The sequence below is a fragment of the Colobus angolensis genome, unplaced genomic scaffold (genome assembly GCF_000951035.1).
Source record: "Colobus angolensis palliatus isolate OR3802 unplaced genomic scaffold, Cang.pa_1.0 Scaffold85, whole genome shotgun sequence".
NCBI classification, from domain to species: domain Eukaryota; kingdom Metazoa; phylum Chordata; class Mammalia; order Primates; family Cercopithecidae; genus Colobus; species Colobus angolensis.
In genome coordinates, this window is record NW_012122376.1 from 4,016,236 (window position 1) to 4,035,980 (window position 19,745).

General features: G+C 37.3%; 1 protein-coding gene across 3 annotated transcripts in view; it reads left to right on the forward strand.

Annotated features, from left to right (window-relative positions):
* METTL10 (methyltransferase like 10) overlaps positions 1–19,686 on the forward strand; it is a 54,716-nt gene extending 35,030 nt beyond the window's left edge. The window contains exons 5-7 of one of the 3 annotated variants that reach the window (XM_011930206.1): positions 2,372–2,588; positions 8,009–8,126; positions 19,359–19,686. In XM_011930206.1, the coding sequence (XP_011785596.1) occupies positions 2,372–2,588; positions 8,009–8,103 (312 nt within the window). In that variant the 3' untranslated portion in view covers positions 8,104–8,126; positions 19,359–19,686. Of the gene's footprint in view, positions 1–2,371; positions 2,589–8,008; positions 10,698–19,358 lie in introns of those variants that run through there. The other 2 variants (XM_011930207.1, XM_011930205.1) reach the window with 2 other exon arrangements.
* The last annotated feature ends 59 nt before the right edge of the window (positions 19,687–19,745 follow it).

Below are 19,745 nucleotides of genomic sequence, written 5' to 3' on the forward strand. Positions count from 1 at the left end.
TGAGCCACCGCGCCTGGCTGGGGAGCTATCGTTTAAAAGAAAAAGTAATTCAAATTTATTATCTAAATAATTGAAAAATATCAATAACGTCAACACATAAGCATACAGATTAAAATAATTAAGACAATTCATTTACCATCAGTGGAGTACAACCACTGCTAATATTTTAGTGTGTTCTATTTTGAAATATAATAATTCCAGTTCTGTAGGGTTAGTTCAGGGAGTTAAAAAGTTAGTCCTGGAAAATTTATACAGACAGAAAATTTTTATTATTAAATATCCAAAGTATTTGTAAAATTTTTGAAAACAAATATGGTTGTATAACTGTGTATGTACCTAGCACAATGCTTGCATTTTCCAGCATTAAGATACATCATATTATTTTATTAAAATAAATGTCCTAATTTGGAAAAGTTTTCTTATGATAAGCTTTTAATAAGCATTATAATATTGAGTTATTATGATTTGGTGAAATTAGATAACATGAATTAGGATGTATAATGAAATAGTATGATAGACCAATTGATGCCATAATATCATTTTTATTTTTATTTTTGAAACAGGATCTCTCTCTCTGTGTTGCCCAGGTTGGAGTACAGTGGCAGGATTTTGGCTCACTGCAGCCTTGACTTCCAGGGCTCAAGCGATCCTTCCACTTCAGCCTCCTGAGTAGCTGGAACTACAGGCACACATCATCATGCCTGGATAATTTTTATATTTTTAGTAGAGACGGGGTTTTGCCATACTGTCCAGGCTGGTCTCGAACTCCTGGGCTCAAGTGATTCTCCCACCTGGGCCTCTCAAAGTGCTGGGATTACAGGCGTGAGCCACCGTGCCCGGCCAGATGAGTATTTTTATATAGGCATTTAGGATGAGGAAGCCTCTTCAAAGTTAGCTCTTCAGAGTGATAGTCATTATTTTGCTTCAGGTATCATGAATACTTTGGACATGAAGGAAGGGAGAAGACCCACCTTCCAATATACATCAACATAATATATACATTTTTAAGTCAATAAGTATTTTAGATTAAACATGGTTTACAATTACTGTATTAAATTTGTATGAATAATTGTGAGCTAGTTGCCTAATTGTTTTTTTCAAAATGAGTTTTCAGAATTTTCAATGGTAAATTGTGAATATTTTATAAAATTGAGGCAGATTGCTATTTCCGATGCTTATTATGCATCACGTTATTGACAGTGAATGAGATGGTGATGTATGACTTTACACATCTAAAGTGCATGAAATCTACCAACTTCAGTAATTACAGTTTAAAAGTTATTTAATTTCTTAAGCCTTATGCCATTCATTATTTCCATTAGTAATTTCATGAGCTGCTGAGTCAAGAACCAAGAAATTCTTCTTTTTTTTTTTTTTTAAAGGCGGGTCAAGGGAAGCAGTGGTAATAGAGAAGGAAGGAAGAACTTTGTAACTGGTTGTGATCTATTAGTTGTAAACACAACTGCCCTCAGACCAGCCAAGGCCCAAGAACTTTTGATTTACCGTGTTTATTTTAGGTTACACACTAGGAACATAAGCTAAAAATCTTATTCCCATAGTTGAGTGCTGTGGCCACATCTACTTAGGAGGCTGAGATGGGAGGATTGCTTAGCTCAGGTTTTCAAGTCTATCCCAGGCAACATAGCAAGACTCCTGTCTCCAAAAATCTTATTTCCAGTGACCTTAGTTCCAAATAAATTGTCATTTTTAAGAATATGTCAAATATTCTACTTTTTGACAGAAACAGTTTTTTCTTTTTTTTTTTTTTTTTTTTTGAGACGGAGTCTTGCTCTGTCACCCAGGCTGGAGTGCAGTGGCTGGATCTCAGCTCACTGCAAGCTCCACCTCCCGGGTTTACGCAATTCTCCTGCCTCAGCCTCCCGAGTAGCTGGGACTACAGGCGCCAGCCACCTTGCCCGGCTAGCTTTTTGTATTTTTTAGTAGAGACGGGGTTTCACCGTGTTAGCCAGGATGGTCTCGAACTCCTGACCTCGTGATCCGCCCGTCTCGGCCTCCCAAAGTGCTGGGATTACAGGCTTGAACCACTGCGCCCGGCCAGAAACAGTTTTTTCATAAACTAGGCTTGTGAGCTCCATAATGTGCTGGTATTATTAGGGAATATGGCTGTCTTTGATTTGTTTCCAAATTTGTAGAGATTTGGAATGTTCAGAAATTATCAGTCTCTTATTAATCTTGGCTTTAATGATCTTGGATGAAGCTCATAAAAGGTATAAAGTTGAAAATATGTTTATTATATGTAAAATGCCATTATAACTAATGGGTCCTTTTATTAATAACCTTTTACAGGTTGTCACATTCTGTAAGGATTTTGTTTTAATTGTTCTCACATAGACATTGACTTTTAATATAGGTAGAAGACTTTTTGAATCTCTCCACACAGCTGTCTGGATTTCATATTTGTATTGACAAAGGGACTTTTGATGCCATAAGCCTTAATCCTGACAATGCAATTGAGAAGAGGAAGCAATATGTGAAATCTCTCTCCAGGGTGTTGAAAGTAAAAGGCTTTTTTCTAATAACGTCATGTAATTGGACCAAGGAAGAGTTGCTAACTGAATTCAGTGAAGGTAAATGACTATGTGGCATTTAAATGTGTGCTTACCTCAGGTTTCATGTACTTAAACAGGTTTTCTCCCTGTTTTGTGTTAATAGTGTTTTACTTCTCTATTTGTGGGAATTGCCTGCTTTTTTCTCTGTTAATGACCTTGACAATAACTTTTGACTGTATATGCAAAGCACAGAGAAATAACATTGGTTGAGATCCAGAGATCTGCTAAAAAATTTTCTGAGAAATCCTGGCAGTTAAGTACTAACATTTATGAGCCTGTAAAAATTAAGTTCTCAGCCTGGGTAACGTGGTGAAACCCTGTGTCTGCTAAAAATACAAAAAATTAGCTGAGATTGGTGGCGCATGCCAGTAGTCCCAGCTACTCAGGAGGCTGAGGTGAGAGGATTGCATTAAGTCCAGGAGGTGGAGGTTGCAGGGAGCCAAGATTGTGCCACTGAACTCCAGCCTGGGTGACAGAGTGAGACCCAAATAAACAAAAAAACAAAAAAACAAAATTAAGTTCTCTATTTGAATTGCACAGTCTTTTATTTAAGATATATAATCTATTATTTATAGAATCAAACAAAACATGTATTGTGCTTCTGACTTCAGTGCACTGATTTACTGGCAAATCCGTAATAATGCAAATGGAAGAAGTACTTTTGTCTTAACATGATGAGAGTTTTAATATTATAGATACTTTAACTGGTCTTGCCCTAGTGGTCATTTAGGTCTTCAGAGATTATAGAACAATTCTTGTTTTCAGAGGATATAGAACAATTATTTTTAAGATTGCACAGAATTAAAATGTAGGGAATTGATAGAAGATTCTGGTGCTGAGGCAGGATCCTTTTTTGCCTAGTTAGCAAAGTGTAGTTAGTGCAGTATCTGCTTAGTGGAGATCTTATGAGAACTGAGAATCTGTAATCTAGACACAAAATATTTTGAGTTCTCTGGCAGACTGTTCCCTGCATTTTTTAAGAAATATTTTATCTGCCAGTTTTTCATGTAGTGCACAGGCATTTCTGGGAAAGTATCTTGAGAATCTACGGATATTTGCTTGTTTTTTCTTAGAATCCTTTTCAGATTAGTTTTTTTTCCCCCCTTTTTATTCCAAATCCTGCACTTTTTTTTTTTTTTAAGGATAGGATAAATTTTCAGGATGGAGTCTTGGGTAAATAATATGGTACTCAATATTTGGTTAAATTTTGAACCTCAATTGTCACAAGCTAATGGGAAGTGAATTACCTCAAGAGAATAGTTTACTGTGTACCATTATTTATAACCGTACTGCATATACCTTATTTTAGAGTTTGTTTTCTTTTTAGTATTAAGGGAATAGGCTGGGAGAACACTTAACACATGTCCTTTTGTGTGTGTTCAGTGGCTTTGACAGATTATATAATGTAAAACCTGAAGTGTTTGAGGCTTGAAATATGAGCTTATGGCTTCATTGCTATTGCCTCTGGAAAACAAGAATTATATGTGATTTATTGTCTTTTATTACATGTCATTTATTTTATTATCTTCCATGTTAAATTTGTTTCCTTTAGAACTAGTGAGGCCCTGTATCAATAAGCCTTTCCTCTTCCTGAACTTTGACAGTTTTAATAAATGCTCAAAGTTACACTGTGTAGGGCAAGTTTCTTTCCTGGTTTTTAAATACAGGTGTTCTTTTTTACTCCTAGAACCAGCAGACAAAAACATATTTGTCTGTCTTTGATAATGAGGAACAGACTTTAGCCTGGTTAGAGTACTTAAAAATGTGTCTTTGTCTGAAAACTATTGAGTAAACTATGCTCAATTTTAGAACAAAATACAGAATTTAAGCGAAGTGTTATGGGAAATGTTACATAAATAATTATATACAATTGAAAACATTTTTTAGGCATGAGTCCCTTAGAAAATGGTATTTGAAGTTAGATATGGGACGGTAACAGAATACACTGCCCTGCGTCACTGCCAAAGGTCTTGTTCCTGACTACTCATACTGGCTGCCACGTTCTCTTTGCACAAAATAAAGCTTGTTTTACCAATCTTTTAAGGTTCTTTTCTTATTTGAACTATAAATGTTCATAAAACTGTTGAAACAGATGTTGCATTTTTTCCATGATACCCCTGATTATACAAATACTTTGTATTATAATTTTTTTCATGAGGGTTACCTGGAACCAGTTGCCCATGTTCTAATTTGATGTCCAAGGGACTTGACTTTATGACAATGAACGAAAGCAATAACCACCCATCTTACTTCAGAAGTAATTTAAGGGAATCTTTCTGAATCTATTCGGGTTTGGGGAGCTATCCTTTATTTTATTTATTTATTTATTTATTTTTTGAGACAGAGTCTCGCTCTGTCCCCCAGGTTGGAGTGCGGTGGCACGACCTCGGCTCACTGCAAGCTCCGCCTCCCGGGTTCACGCCATTCTCCTGCCTCAGCCTCCCGAGTAGGTGAGACTACAGGCGCCCGCCACCACGCCCGGCTACTTTTTTGTATTTTTAGTAGAAACGGAGTTTCACCGTGTTAGCCAGAATGGTCTCAATCTCCTGACCTTGTAATCCGCCCCCCTCGGCCTCCCAAAGTGCTGGGATTACAGGCATGAGCCACCGCGCCTGGCTGGGGAGCTATCGTTTAAAAGAAAAAGTAATTCAAATTTATTATCTAAATAATTGAAAAATATCAATAACGTCAACACATAAGCATACAGATTAAAATAATTAAGACAATTCATTTACCATCAGTGGAGTACAACCACTGCTAATATTTTAGTGTGTTCTATTTTGAAATATAATAATTCCAGTTCTGTAGGGTTAGTTCAGGGAGTTAAAAAGTTAGTCCTGGAAAATTTATACAGACAGAAAATTTTTATTATTAAATATCCAAAGTATTTGTAAAATTTTTGAAAACAAATATGGTTGTATAACTGTGTATGTACCTAGCACAATGCTTGCATTTTCCAGCATTAAGATACATCATATTATTTTATTAAAATAAATGTCCTAATTTGGAAAAGTTTTCTTATGATAAGCTTTTAATAAGCATTATAATATTGAGTTATTATGATTTGGTGAAATTAGATAACATGAATTAGGATGTATAATGAAATAGTATGATAGACCAATTGATGCCATAATATCATTTTTATTTTTATTTTTGAAACAGGATCTCTCTCTCTGTGTTGCCCAGGTTGGAGTACAGTGGCAGGATTTTGGCTCACTGCAGCCTTGACTTCCAGGGCTCAAGCGATCCTTCCACTTCAGCCTCCTGAGTAGCTGGAACTACAGGCACACATCATCATGCCTGGATAATTTTTATATTTTTAGTAGAGACGGGGTTTTGCCATACTGTCCAGGCTGGTCTCGAACTCCTGGGCTCAAGTGATTCTCCCACCTGGGCCTCTCAAAGTGCTGGGATTACACCATGCCAGGCCCTGGTTGGTATTTTAGTAAGTGACCTTCCAGCTTTGTTTTATTTTTTTAAGAGCAAAATAATAAAACATTTCATTTCATAGTTTAGGAAAACACTATATTACCATATTTGGATCTTTACAAAATCACAGTGAATTTGATGGGGTAGGGGAGCGCATTAGTATTAGTAGCCTCAGGCTGGGATTAGAGGCCTGAGCCACTCCACCCAGTCAATATACATCATTTAAAACACTTTTTTTTTGTTTACAAGAGTTATTTGAGCTCAAAGCATGGAAATTTAGAAAATACAGAACCCCACCGCGCCTCAAGAAAAAAAAAAATTCCCAAACTGATAGTTCCATCAATAAGGGAAAAGCTTGATTGGCGTTTTATTTTACTTTAATTTTAAAATTTATTTTGAGACAGAGTCTGGCTCTGTTGCCCAGGCTGGAATGCAGTGGCATAATCTTGGCTTACCACAGCTTCCATCACCCAGGCATCTCCCACTTCAGCCTCCCAAGTAGCTGGGACTACAGGCGCACAGGCGCAGGCTACCACAACGGCTTATTGTATTTTTTGTAGAGACAAGGTTTTGCCATGTTGCCCAGGCTGGTCTTGAATACCTGGCCTCAAGTGATCTGCCCACCTTGGCCTCCCAAAGTGCTGGGATTACACCATGCCAGGCCCTGGTTGGCATTTTAGTAAGTGACCTTCCAGCTTTATTTGTTCTATTTTTTAAAAGCAAAATAATAAAACATTTTATTTTATAGTTTAGGGAAACACTACATTATCTTATTTGGATCTTTACAAAATCACAGTGAATTTGATGGAGTGGGGGAGCGCATTGGTATTAGTAGCCTCTTTGCATAGAAATCAGGATCATGGTAAAGGTAACTTGATAGCCTGTCTCATTTAGTAAGTGGTGAAGCTGAGACTTGAACCTAGGATTCGATTAACTTTGAAACTTTTTCGATTCAAAGTTAATTTTTTTAAAACCATACTGTGATGCTTTGAAAGTTACTGGTTCCTTGTCTTCCTAGGACCTTTATTAGTTAGTTTAGTTTGAGTCTTCATCTTTGTTATAAATTGTTGTTTTTAATTCTGCTGAAATACACATAACATACCACTTTATAACCATTTTTAAATGTACACTTCTGTGGTATTAGGTACATTTACATTTTTTGTGCAATTGTCATCACCATCCTTCTCCAGAACTTTTTCATCTTCTACAAATTCACTTACATTTCCAAGTTATTTTGCCTTTCTGTATTAAGTGCTTTTATGTGTGTGGTGTGAATTAATTAGATTGCTACATATAAAGCACTCAAAGTAATGCCTGGCACATAGTAAGAACTCAACACAGGGCCAGGCGATGTGGCTCATACCTGTAATCCCAGCACTTTGGGAGGCTGAGGTGGGTGGATCACTTGAGGTCAGGAGTTCCAGACCAGGCTGGCCAACATGACGAAACCCCATCTCTACTAAAATACGAAAAATTAGCTGGGCATGGTGGCGTGTAACTGTAATTCTAGCTATTTGGGAGGCTGAGGTGAGAATTGCTTGAACTCTGGAGGCAGAGGTTGCAATGAGCTGAGCTTGTGCCACTGCACTCCAGCCTGGGTGATGCAGTGATACTCCATCTCAAAAAACAAACAAATAAACAAACAAAAAAACTCAACACATGCTAGCTGCTTCCTACAAACGAGGTGATAGAGGCTAACAGAGATACAGCTTTGTGGGGGTGACAAACAGGAAGTTCAGGAAATGGGAGGTGGATGGAAAGCCTGTTTTTTGCAATTTGTTTTTGGTCTTGTCTTTTCCTTGTTAAATTCAAAGTGATTTTGGGTGAGCATACATATAATGTACATACATAGTAGAACTGAAAAACCATGAAGTGAAATTCAGCACAATTTAGAGTTTGGACTTATAGTTTTACAAAGGGTTGAAAGGTACAGTGTTAATGCATGCATATAAATAAATGTAACTATGAGACTCAATCCTTAATAAAAGTATTTAAATTTTGTCTGACAGGATTTGAACTTTTCGAAGAGCTGCCAACACCCAAGTTCAGCTTTGGAGGCAGATCTGGAAACAGTGTAGCAGCATTGGTTTTCCAAAAAATGTGAGACTTTTTCTTGGACAAATTCAGGTAGCTACACAGAATCTACACAGCAAAGTCAGCCTGACACAGAAAATCCTTGTGCAAATAAATGCTTAGTGAGTACACAGGATGCACATGTTGAATAGAATATACTGGATTGGTAAAAGAAAATAATAATAATGAGCATCTAAGTGGTTGGGTTTTAGAGATCAGTCAATAATTTTTAATTTTCTTTTGTATTTGAAATGTAAATAGTTTTTGATTAAAAAGATTTCCTGTAACTGCTAAACAGTTAAAAACTTTAAAGTAGTAAATGAGTTTATAGAAAGCCTGTATTCTTGATTTTTGCGCCTTGGTAAAGTTGAAAACTATTTATGAAGATTTGACCAAATTATTCCAGCATCAGAATAATAAGCAAAACAACTTTGTTAGTGTTTTGTTAGACTATTTATAAAATATAACAAGAAATAACTATTTTGTGTTGGATGGTGGTTATTTTTAAACTTAATACCTGTGAAAAGGCCTCTTACCTTTATGTATATAATTAAACAAAATCAGAGAAATGTATCAGTTGCTCAAAAGTTATCAAGCCTGCATTTTGCAGCTATGGTCTTCTCTACACACTGTAAGGGATACACAGGTAGTAGAAGGAAAGAGAACTAAGGAATATTATTACTTGCTAGTGCTATGTTGAGTTGTCTTATTAAGTAATTGAATCCTTTCAATATCTTCTTGAGGGATGTATTGCTTGTTCTTGTTTCTACTTACAAGGAAAATGAAACTGAGAGAAGTGAAGTCACTTTTATGAGGTCCAGCAGTACAGGATGGAGCCAGGATTTTTATCTGGGTGTGTCTGACTTTAAAATACATTCTCTTCTCCTGGCACATTCTGCCTCACAGGTGCTAATTCTCTGCCTTTATAGCATTTACAGTACAGCTGGAGACCTATGATGATTACATATAAAGTTCAGTTACAAAAGATGGGTAGTTATTTTGTTAGTGTTCGTCTGTGCAGTATCAGAACAGCAGTCAGTCAACTCTGTCTCATATCATCCTTCATTAATTTTCCCCATCTCCCTACTCAAAGGCTTGCCTCTATTAAGAATTTTGTCATTCTTCTGTGAAAGAGTAGTATAAGTTATATAAGCCTTCAGTGATACATGCACAAAGATATTCTAGTTAGAGGTTAATTTAGCAAGAGAAACAGTTTAGTAATGTTTTTGAAAAAATAAGGCATATTCATACTTAATACCATTTTGTATTTGTGGTAACATTTTAATATTGGAGCCATAATACACATTTTTGCATAATTTTTTGAAGATTTTCAGCTTTGTGTGCCGGTTGGGTTACATAACTAACAGACTTTTTGTTTATTTGGCAAATGTTACTCCTGTATTGAGTAAATCTAACATTATGTCCCTTTTCTTTTTGGAGAGGGGTAGACGGGGGAGTGAGTTTTTCATTTAGATAAACATTGATCAACCATTAAGACAAGATAGTTGAAGACATGTATGTGGACTTTCAACAAAAATAACTTTTTGAAAAGCTTTTATTTTCAACATGTAAAAACTGAGAAATTACTTCAAAATATATGCAATTTAAATTTTTTACAAAATTGTGTTGATTTTACAAGACAGGAGATCTTAAACTGTAGATAGTTTTATAGTTTTTGAGATATGGTCTTTGTTTTTTTTTCACATTAATATTCTTTGATTTCAAATATAACATAGATAAGTACTCTTTTAGAATTTTGAGTTAAGTATATGCTATTTTAATGCACTAATCCTACAAACTAGGCTTTCTGTGTGACTAGACTGAGATGTTGAGTCTGATTCACAAAAAGCTTGGAATGGTTCTTTGTTGAAAAGCTTTTCGAGTCACTATTTGGGGCATGTTTGTGCCATTGGCAAAGGTGAAGTTTTTTGTTTATTTATTTTTTTAACCATAGAGCTTTTTGATAAGGTTAGGAAAAGGAAGTTGTCATCTCTTCTTATTACTCTAATCCTGCTGGAAGCTAGCTTCTTGGGGACTAAAACCAGAACAAATGGAAGGTCCAAAAATGCTAATAAGAAATTAGTATTTTCACATAATACCAAACTGTTAAAAACCAGGCCAGCAAATGTCCCCAGGTTCCTGAAACAAACCATAAATACATTATTTAACTTAGTATTGTTAAATTGTATAAATATGTGGGTAACTGTGACAAATTATGCAGTTATAAAAAGGAGCAGTAAGTTACATAGTGAATGCTATTTTCTGTGGATAAGAATTTGGAATTGTAATTTCATTTAATCGAAAGACACTTATTTTGAAGAAACTTGTTTGAAATGCCAACACAGTTTCTCGGTGCAGCCTGCATGGAATTGCTGCTTTTCACTATGATGTTATTGCTGCATAACAGGCCACTTCTGTGTATAGGAAGTGCATGTGCAAGTCCAAAGGGAATTGAGGCCTGAATGGGTGGGTTACACCAATTAACAAATACAAAGTTTTCAGTACATTTTGTTTTAAGCCAGGTGCACAAGTTAGAGTTGCTTTTTGGGACTGGCATTTATGTATATGAGAATCAAACCTGATATCACTCTTGGCAGCCTGACTAAAGCCATTTAAAAATAAGTACAAACTGTCCTTGAATGATTTTTTTCCCATTGTAGTAGCACTGAGTTTTCCTTTTTTCTTCATCTGTGGTATGCATGCAATCTTCTGGGTTTTCTTTTTTTGAAGAAATAAGGGAGCTAAGTATATACAAAAGACTTTTAGTCTTTTTATGAATCATGTGCTTCAGTGGACTTACTTATTTTAAAATTTCTATGATACTATAATATGGTACCGTATGTTGACCTCAATTCACATTTATCCAGAGTATAATAGAAACCTGAATTTTTAAGGAACCTACATTATTAGTTAAGTTTCATATGGCCTTGAAATAATTTTCTTCAAATTGGTATACAAAGAAATAGCGTTTTCCTGCCTGTGTTAATGACTGTCGTTTATGTTCTTTTAAGTAATTTTATTTTATGAATTGTGTGTGTGTATGTGTGTATGTCTCTCTCTCTCTGTCTAGTGGCCTACAATGAAAATCTGTACAGATGTGAACAGTTTGTCTCCAGGGGAGAGTCCTGGGGTTTGAGTTCCTGTTTTGGGCTCTGTAAGCTAACGTGTATGTGCTCCTGGACAGCCCTCTGCTTTGATAGTATGAGACCAAGTGTCTTGTGTTCCACAGTAGTAACCTCTTTAGCTAATGGCGTGTGGGCGTGTATGTGTGTGTGTGTGTGTGTGTGTGTGTGGGAGGGGGTGTTGATGGGCTCTGAAAGAAGTCTTGTCTCATACACTTCACTGAATGAAGGCTGCCCACGACCTAGAGCTTGATTGTGGGAGGTGAGGAGCATATATGGCTGAAAGACAATTGCATAGTGGGGAAAAAAATTAGGAAATCCTTATATTTCTCTTGGTTAGGCAGGAAACAGAGATGTCCATAGAAGAAGGGGGAGCTCATCAGCATGTTTTATTAACAGTTAATGGAAGAAAATTAATGCTAATTTATTCTTCATATACACCATGCAATTTGTTAGAAAAGTAAAAGAATAGTTTGAAATTCTTTGGTCAATTGATGGATTCCTATGTTCAGGGCATAGAAATGAAACTCAACATCAAGCAGACAAATACCCAAGCCCACAGGCTACATAAATGCTGAATAAAACCAGCTCTACAATGGAACTCTGAAAAGCGACGGGTAAGAAGCCTAATGAATGATTGGATATGACCTTAGCAAAGTCCCTGGAGTGTTGTTGAAAGATCATTCATTTCCAGCTTAGATGTCAAGACGGGCTCTAGTAACCAGGAAAAAAAGAGAGCTTGAGTCAGTACTTACTGAGTTTTAAAAATCTTTTGCAACACAGTGTATTAGACTGAGCATTAAAAGGGCTTCTCTAGATGAATTTTGAGCTGTCACTATAGTTTAGGCCTAGGGAAATAAACTTAAAAAGATAGGAATAATTCCTAAGACATGAATGTATCAATATCCTATCCTGCTTTTCTGGAGTAGGACTTCAAAAACTGAGATGTATAGGCTGGCAGAATGTACTTTTGTCATGCTGATACCATTGTAAAAAAGACTTAAACTGGGAGATCAGCTGAGCCCTAAAGTATTTGCAAATTACTTGCCTAGCTTGTTAGAAGAAGAAATAAAAAGCCAAAATCTACATTTTTGTTTTCAAAAGAAATGATTTCTTTGTTTCCTGAAGAGATGAGAAATGATAAATTCTTCCATGTTATATTTTTACGTACGTATTTTTATTACTGTACCGTATCAGCAAATGATAAGTATTTAAGTGAGTGATCTTTATTGTTCATAGTATCTGGAAGCATCTTAAGAAAAGCAAATCTAATATATCTGTTTTCCCAAATATGTAAAAATTTACACATGATCCAGCAAGTAGCATATTGTGTATATTATCCGAGTAGCTTAGGAAAAAATATGAAAATACTCTGGTTGAATAAGGGGACTGTGAACTGTATTTCTCATTTTTCATTAATATATTACAGATCAGGCAGCTTATCATCAATGATGATAGCAGAATCGAAATGGTGTTGGGATGGCTGTAGTTCCCCAGCTTTTAAGCCTGCTTTACTGCTGCAAAGAGGAGAGAACCATTGGGAGGAAGAGGCTAAATGTAGAAGAGTGTGGGTGCTGTCAGTTCACATTTTCCTCCTAACCCTTCTCTAATAGGAAAATGTCAGGCCTTTGTTCGCATCTAATTTTAGTACATCCTGGCTAAAAAAATGTTGGGATGAAAAAATGTTAGGATGATTTCCAACCATGGAACTTTGAGGGGTGGGGTAGGGGAAGGAAGAGTGGAGGAAAGAGCAGTTTATACTCCATATCCGTCTGCCTTTCTGCAACAGCAGCTAGCCCCTACTCTGTTGATTTTGGTAATGAAATAAATTTAGATGCATTGAAGCACTGATAATTAGGTTTTCCTTCTATGTTCTCAGTAAGAAGCCTAGTTAGTTTCTGAATGGGGAAAGTCATAATATGGTATTTAATAAAACATACCTGGTGGAATTAAAGAGCTGTAGGCAAGCTTTGCAAGAAAGACCTGAAATTGTCAGTGAAAACTACATGTGGTGCTATGTATAAATAGAACCTTTGAGATGCATTTGTGTTTCAGGGAAGCTGCTTTTATACTGCTATTTTGAATGAGAGTAATATTTTGATTTTTGAGAAGCGGTCATAAGCAAGGCATACAAGGATGAGCTGTTTATCCCCTCTGTAAACCCAACAGGCCTACAGGGAAAGCCCAGATTCAGTGAGAGAGCCAGTTGGATCAAACAATTGATAATACAGTTTGTTCAAGAGATAGGTCAGAATTCTTGGCTTTGTAGTTGGAAGTACCAATTGTTGTAGTTGTTATTTAATTAAAAAGTAATTAACTGGGCCTGGCGAGGTGGCTCACGCCTGTCATCCCAGCACTTTGGGAGGCCGAGGCGGGCAGATCATGAGGTCAGGAGATCGACACCATCCTGGCAAACACGGTGAAACCCCATCTCTACTGAAAATACAAAAAAAAAAATTAGCTGGGTGTGGTGGTGGGCGCCTGCAGTCCCAGCTTCTCGGGAGGCTGAGGCAGGAGAATGGCGTGAACACGGGAGGTGGCGGAGCTTGCAGTGAGCGGAGATCGCGCCACTGCACTCCAGCCTGGGCAACAGAGCAGACTCTGTCTCAAAAAAAAAAAAAAAGTAATTAACTGGATTAAACTAAAAGAGCAATTCTGAATACTGGAGCTCACTAAGAAATAAACTGTCTTCCCCCAGTATTCAGTTAGTGAGCCTAGGTTTCCTATTGGAATTTGTATGATGAAGACATTATGTAGCAGAAGTAAGATCATTTCATTATTTGCAATGAATTAAGGAGATTATTTTCTGAACTTGAAATTCAGTTGAATTTATTTTGGTATAACAAATTACCTGCTGTTATAAAATTTCATTTTCAAACAGCAGGTAATTTGTTAAAATCTATTAGGCAATAGAATAGATGTCAAACAAATGATTTTTAAAAATATTTAATTTTGGAGAAAAATGATTAGACCTAGCCAAGTCACTTTCCTTTTCTGGTCTTCAGTTTTTCTCTCCATAAAACAAGGGCATTTAGGTGATATTTAACATTCTGTATCCTTGTTAGCTCACATTGCCATAATAAAATACCGTAAACTTGGTGGCTTAAACAACAGAAATTTATTTCTAGAAAGTTAGTTCTGGAGGCTGAAATTCCAAGATCATTGTGCTGGCAAGGTATACTTTATTTTAAGGCCTCTTCTCTATAGGCTTCTAAGTGGCTGCCATCTATGTGTGTCTACATGACTTCTTTGTGTGCAGTGGGGTTGGAGGAGAGGGAGCGCATAAGCTCTCTGGTGTCTGTTCTCATAAAGAGCACTAACTCCAGGCGGGCATGGTGGCTCACGTCTGTAATCCCAGCACTTCGGGAGACTGAGGAGGGCAGATTACCTGAGGTCAGTAGGTTGAAACCAGCCTGGCCAACATGGTGAAACCCCATCTCTACTAAAAATACAAAAATCAGCTGGGCCTGGTGGTGTACACCTGTAGTCCCAGCTACTCGGGAGGCTGAGGCAGGAGAATCACTTGAACCTGGGAGGTGGAGGTTGCAGTGAGCCAAGATCACACCACTGCACTCCAGCCTTGGTGACAGAGTGAGACTCCATCTCAAAACAAAAACAAAAACAAAAACAAAATAAAGAGCACTAACCCCATCCTGAGGGCCTCACTCTCATGGCCTCATCTAACCCTAATTATTTCACAAAGGCCCTATCTCCAAATATCATTGCGTTGGGGGTAGAGGGTCAGGGCTTCAACATGTAGATTGTAGGGGGAAACCAACATTTAGTCCATAATACTCCTGAAATCAATTGAGGCTTAGAAAAAGCCCTATGAAATAGGCTTCTAGAATAGCTGTCCCTTGGTATGCACGAGGGATACTGGGACCACCTGCTTATAACCAAATCTATACATAGGTGAGTTTTGCATCCCAAGAATATTGTATTATCAATCTGAGTTTGGTTGAAAAAAGCCAAGTATAAGTGGACCCACATAGTTCAAACTCATGTAGTTCAATGGTCGACTGTATATGTGGGGAGATTAAATACTCCATTTGCCAACTGTCAGTTATTAGGTAACTTGATGGTTCTTTTAAACCAAGGTATCTGTACTCATATATACATATGTACGTAAAATATTCGAAGCAGTCAGATGAGTATTCAGTCTAAAAAAATCTTTGTCCATGTTTTCTTAAACTTTGTATTTGAGTATTGTCACTGATATCTTCTATTTGATAAGTTTGTATGCATTTGACCAGAGGTTTTTTTTTTTTTTTTTAAGATAGGGTCTCACTCTGTCACCCAGTCACCCAGGCTGGAGTACAGTGGTGTGATCATGACTCACTGCAGCCTTGACCTCCCAGGGTTAAGTGATCCTCCTGCCTCAGCCTCCCTAGCAGCTGGGGCTACAGATGCATGCCACCATGTCGGGCTAATTTTCCTATTTTTTGTAGAGATGGGGTCTCACTATGTTGCCTAGGCTAGCCTTGAACTCCTGAGCTCAAGTGATCCTCCTGCCTCAGCCTCTCAAAGTGCTGAGATTACTGACGTGAGCCACCGTACCTGGCCTAGAGATATCCAGGAAACTTAGGAATTTGCATCTTATTGTTTAGTCCAGTTCCATTTTTATATATAGAAAGATTGAGATCAAGACTGGGCCTTAGAAAAATTGTGATAATTTGAGGAATCTCCCCAATGTTTCTTTTTTGACACAAGGCACAAACTACACACAGATGACCTAATTTGCCACTCTGAGTATAGAATATGAGTATAGTATATGGGTCTGCCCTTCTTATATATAGTATGCTGTATATACTACAGTATATATAGTATATTGAGTATAGTATGTGGGTCTGCCCTTATGCCCTCTGTCTCTCCAGGCTACTGTCAGTTTATCTCTGTAACTGCTTATTTCCCCAGTGAAATTGAAGTATGTTAAAGGTGCTAGCAAAGTACCTTCTGTATAGTAGGTATTTAAGGTTGGTTTCTGTTCCATATATTTCTTTGAAACAGCTTGGAGAGAGAAGCAGTGCTTTAGACCCTGCATATTAGGAATGTGAATATTAAGTGAGAAATGTAAAGCAGCTTAGCGGGATTGCTGCCACACACCAAGGCCAAATCAGTGTTCTTTCCTCCAAGGACCCTTCTTCCCATGAAGCTGATATGTTTAATTGTTTGAGATTTTACCCCTCAGTGCCACGGTTTTAGTATATTCAGTTCCATTGTAGGCATTTGTGTTCCAGGAGTGATTAAATGAGTGAAGAGAGGAGGAGTGCTAGATAAGTGAGAGGGAAAGTTTAGGTAGGCCTTTCAGAACTTCTTAGAAATCATACTGTATAGCTTCTTCTTCCTTAGTCTCTAGCGCTGGTGCTGAAGCACTTATTTATTTTTTTGATAGACCAAGTCTCACTGTATTGCTTGGCTGATACAGTCAAGCAGTCTTCTGCCTCAACCTCTTAAGTAGCTGGGACTCCTCAGCAGTCCACTATGCTGGACTTGAAGTACCTTTTTTTTTTTTTTTTTCCAGTCATTTAAGAAATGAGGACCAGATATTATAATGCCAGATTTTCATGAAATGTCCTTTATGATGTGTCAGCAGAGACTAAGAATACCCCTTGGATTTAGATCGTTATCTGTTTTAAGTGGTAAGTTTTTTTTTTTTTTTTTGAGACAGTCTCACTGTGTCACCCAGGTTGGAGTGCAGTGGTGCAATCATGGCTCATTGTAACCTCAACTTCCTGGGCTCAAGTGATCCTCCAACCTCAGCCTCCATAGTAGGTCGGATCACAGGCATGTGCCACCACGCCCAGCTATTTTTTGTAATTTTTGTAGAGACAGGGTTTCGCCATGTTACCCAGGCTGGTCTCGAACTCCTGGCCTCAAGCAGTCCCCCCACCTTGGCCTCCCAAAGTGGTGGGATTATAGGTGTGAGCCACTGCATCCAGCCCCAGTAATAATTCACTAAGAAATGTAGGTATGCTGGGGGAAAATGTTAATGTGGGTGCATTTGAATTGAAACCAAATGGACAAGGATATGATATACCTTCCTTCATTAGGTCTGAGTGCCAAAGCATTATTCCAAGTGACATCAGACAAAGGAACCAAGAGCAAGTCCCTGTAGGATCATGCATTAGGAAGCTGGTGGCATTGGATTTAATGAAAGTGTTGAATTGGATTTGGGTCTTGTATTGGCCATTTAGGAAGCAGTGGCCTGAGATTTTATAATTGATTTCTACTTTGCATCATCCAGATTTGATATCCTTAATCAGTGATTCAGGTTTATTTCCTTTGCTGTAAGCTAACAGTGCCATTCGCAGTGACATTTTCAAGTTTGATGTTGAGTAATACTTGAAATACTTTATCTGATTTGTCCTTAGTTTATACTAGAATTGACAGTGTAGTGTAAAAGGTATGGTGAATCAGTTGTTTATGCTACTCTAGAAAACATTTGGTTTGGCCAGGCTCGGTGGCTCACACCTATATAATCATAGCACTTTGGGAGGCCGAGGCGGGCAGATTACCTGAGCTCAGGAGTTCAAGACCAGCCTTGGCAACACGGTGAAACCCCTTCTCTGCTAAAATACAAAAAATTAGCCAGGTGTGGTGGTGTGCACCTGTAGTCCCAGCTACTCAGGAGACCAAGGCAGGAGAATTGCTTGAAGCCGGGAGGCGGAGGTTGCAGTGAGCCAAGATCGTGCCGCTGCACTCCAGCCTGGGCGGCAGAGTGAGACTCCGTATCCAAAAAAAAAAAAAAAAAGAAAACATTTGGTTTTTCGGGTTTGTTTATTTCTTTAGCCTTTTTATTGGTGGTTATATGACTATCTCAATGTCTAGATTGCTTAGTATGACTATAGACATGTTGGCCAGAGTCATATTGCTTTCTTTAGTTCATCCTAAAGGACTTTAGTCTTTCAACCATTCTAAGAGAGTTCTACAGAGTTGAGGTCAATATGATATGACGTACCTCTTTACAACAGAATCAAAGCTCCAGTTCTTTATGTTAGGTAGTTTAACAGTACAGTGGTTGACTAACCTGGTTTTGATCAAGGTGTTTTTTTTGGTTTTTGTCCCTTGTAAAAGTTAAGAGAAGCTGTAAACTAGTAATTGAAATAGTAAGCCAACTTCTCATTCATATCAATTCTTTTATATTGTAGGTACAGTTCAACCTATAGCTGCAGGTTACGCACATACAAAATCAGCAAGGCTAGTCTCTCTTAGAACAGTCATGGGTATGAATTCAAACAAAAGATCTTTGCTTTTGGTTAATATAATAATAGATTGACAAACTGCTGAGGAGAGTTAAGAAATTCACAGGCTACTATGTAGGCTAAATGTTCTTTTCATACTGCTCCCAGGAATGTTCTACCCTTTAGAACTAGAGGCTGATTTCTTTTCTTGACATTTTAAATCCAAAGGATTCAGCCTTTAGATTGGGTTTTTAAGCTCTGTGAAATCACCAACTGTATCTAGTTGTAGTTTCCTGTCTACCTAATGAAAATGAAATTTACTCAGTTTCATTTTTAGGGGGAAAGGCAGGAGAGCAGTAGCTTTGAGCATATCACTAGGGAGGAATTAAAAATCGATTTTTCTTGAGGCAATGACTTATGGCAGATAGTTGACAAGAGAAAAATTAAGTTTTGAGCTTATATCTCAAATACTGAATGTGAATTCCTCTAAAGAATGTTTAAGAAAAAAAGTTGAAATGGTTTCATTTAAAGATGTTAACATAAACATTTAGCCTGGTCTACAGTTGAAATATTTTCTAGATCAAATGCAATTTATAACATAGCAATATGAAAATATTGTAATTTGTTTTTAGATATGTTTTTGATGGGGTAACTGAAGCAAACTAGGGAACTCACCATGTTAATAATGATAATAATTAGAGTCTACTTCATGTAAGATCATAAACAGATGCTTTTGAACCTTAGTATTAGAATAATAAAATAGGTTTAATAAGGTTTACATATGCCATTTACTTTGAATGTAGTGAAAAGCCTTTCTTACACTTTTTTAAAGCTTTTTATTTACCATACATAAACTTTTAAATGTTTGTTATTCATGCTTGTGTTTTCTTGTAGCACATAATACCAGTAGCTACTATTAACTTTGAAAAAAAAAAAAAAAACGAAGTTGAAATAAGTTTTAACTGTTGCTTGGTTCTTTTTAGCTTACTTACCAGAACTCTTCCATCCAGTGAGTTGCAAGCGTGACATTTGCTGTGTTTTCAGCACCTGCCAACTTGGAAAGCAGGGTTTGTGCTCAGGACTTAGGCTCACAACCCATACTTTGTGGTGCACAATGCTGGCCCAGCTGGCATGCTTTCGTACCTCAATGGTGCTAGACAGTCAGTTACAAAGCTGTGTGGCTTCACATGCGCTGATCTCAATAGTCACTCCTCTTCAAGCTGCTTTCAACTCTTACTTTGTATCAAAGGAGTGGGATTGGTATTATTAAACTCATTGCTGAGGTTATTTTTCAATGAAAATAAATTGTTTAGTTCTTGGATCAAAGAGTAATTTTGTCCTCAGGAACTAAATACCGCTTTAAAAGGGTG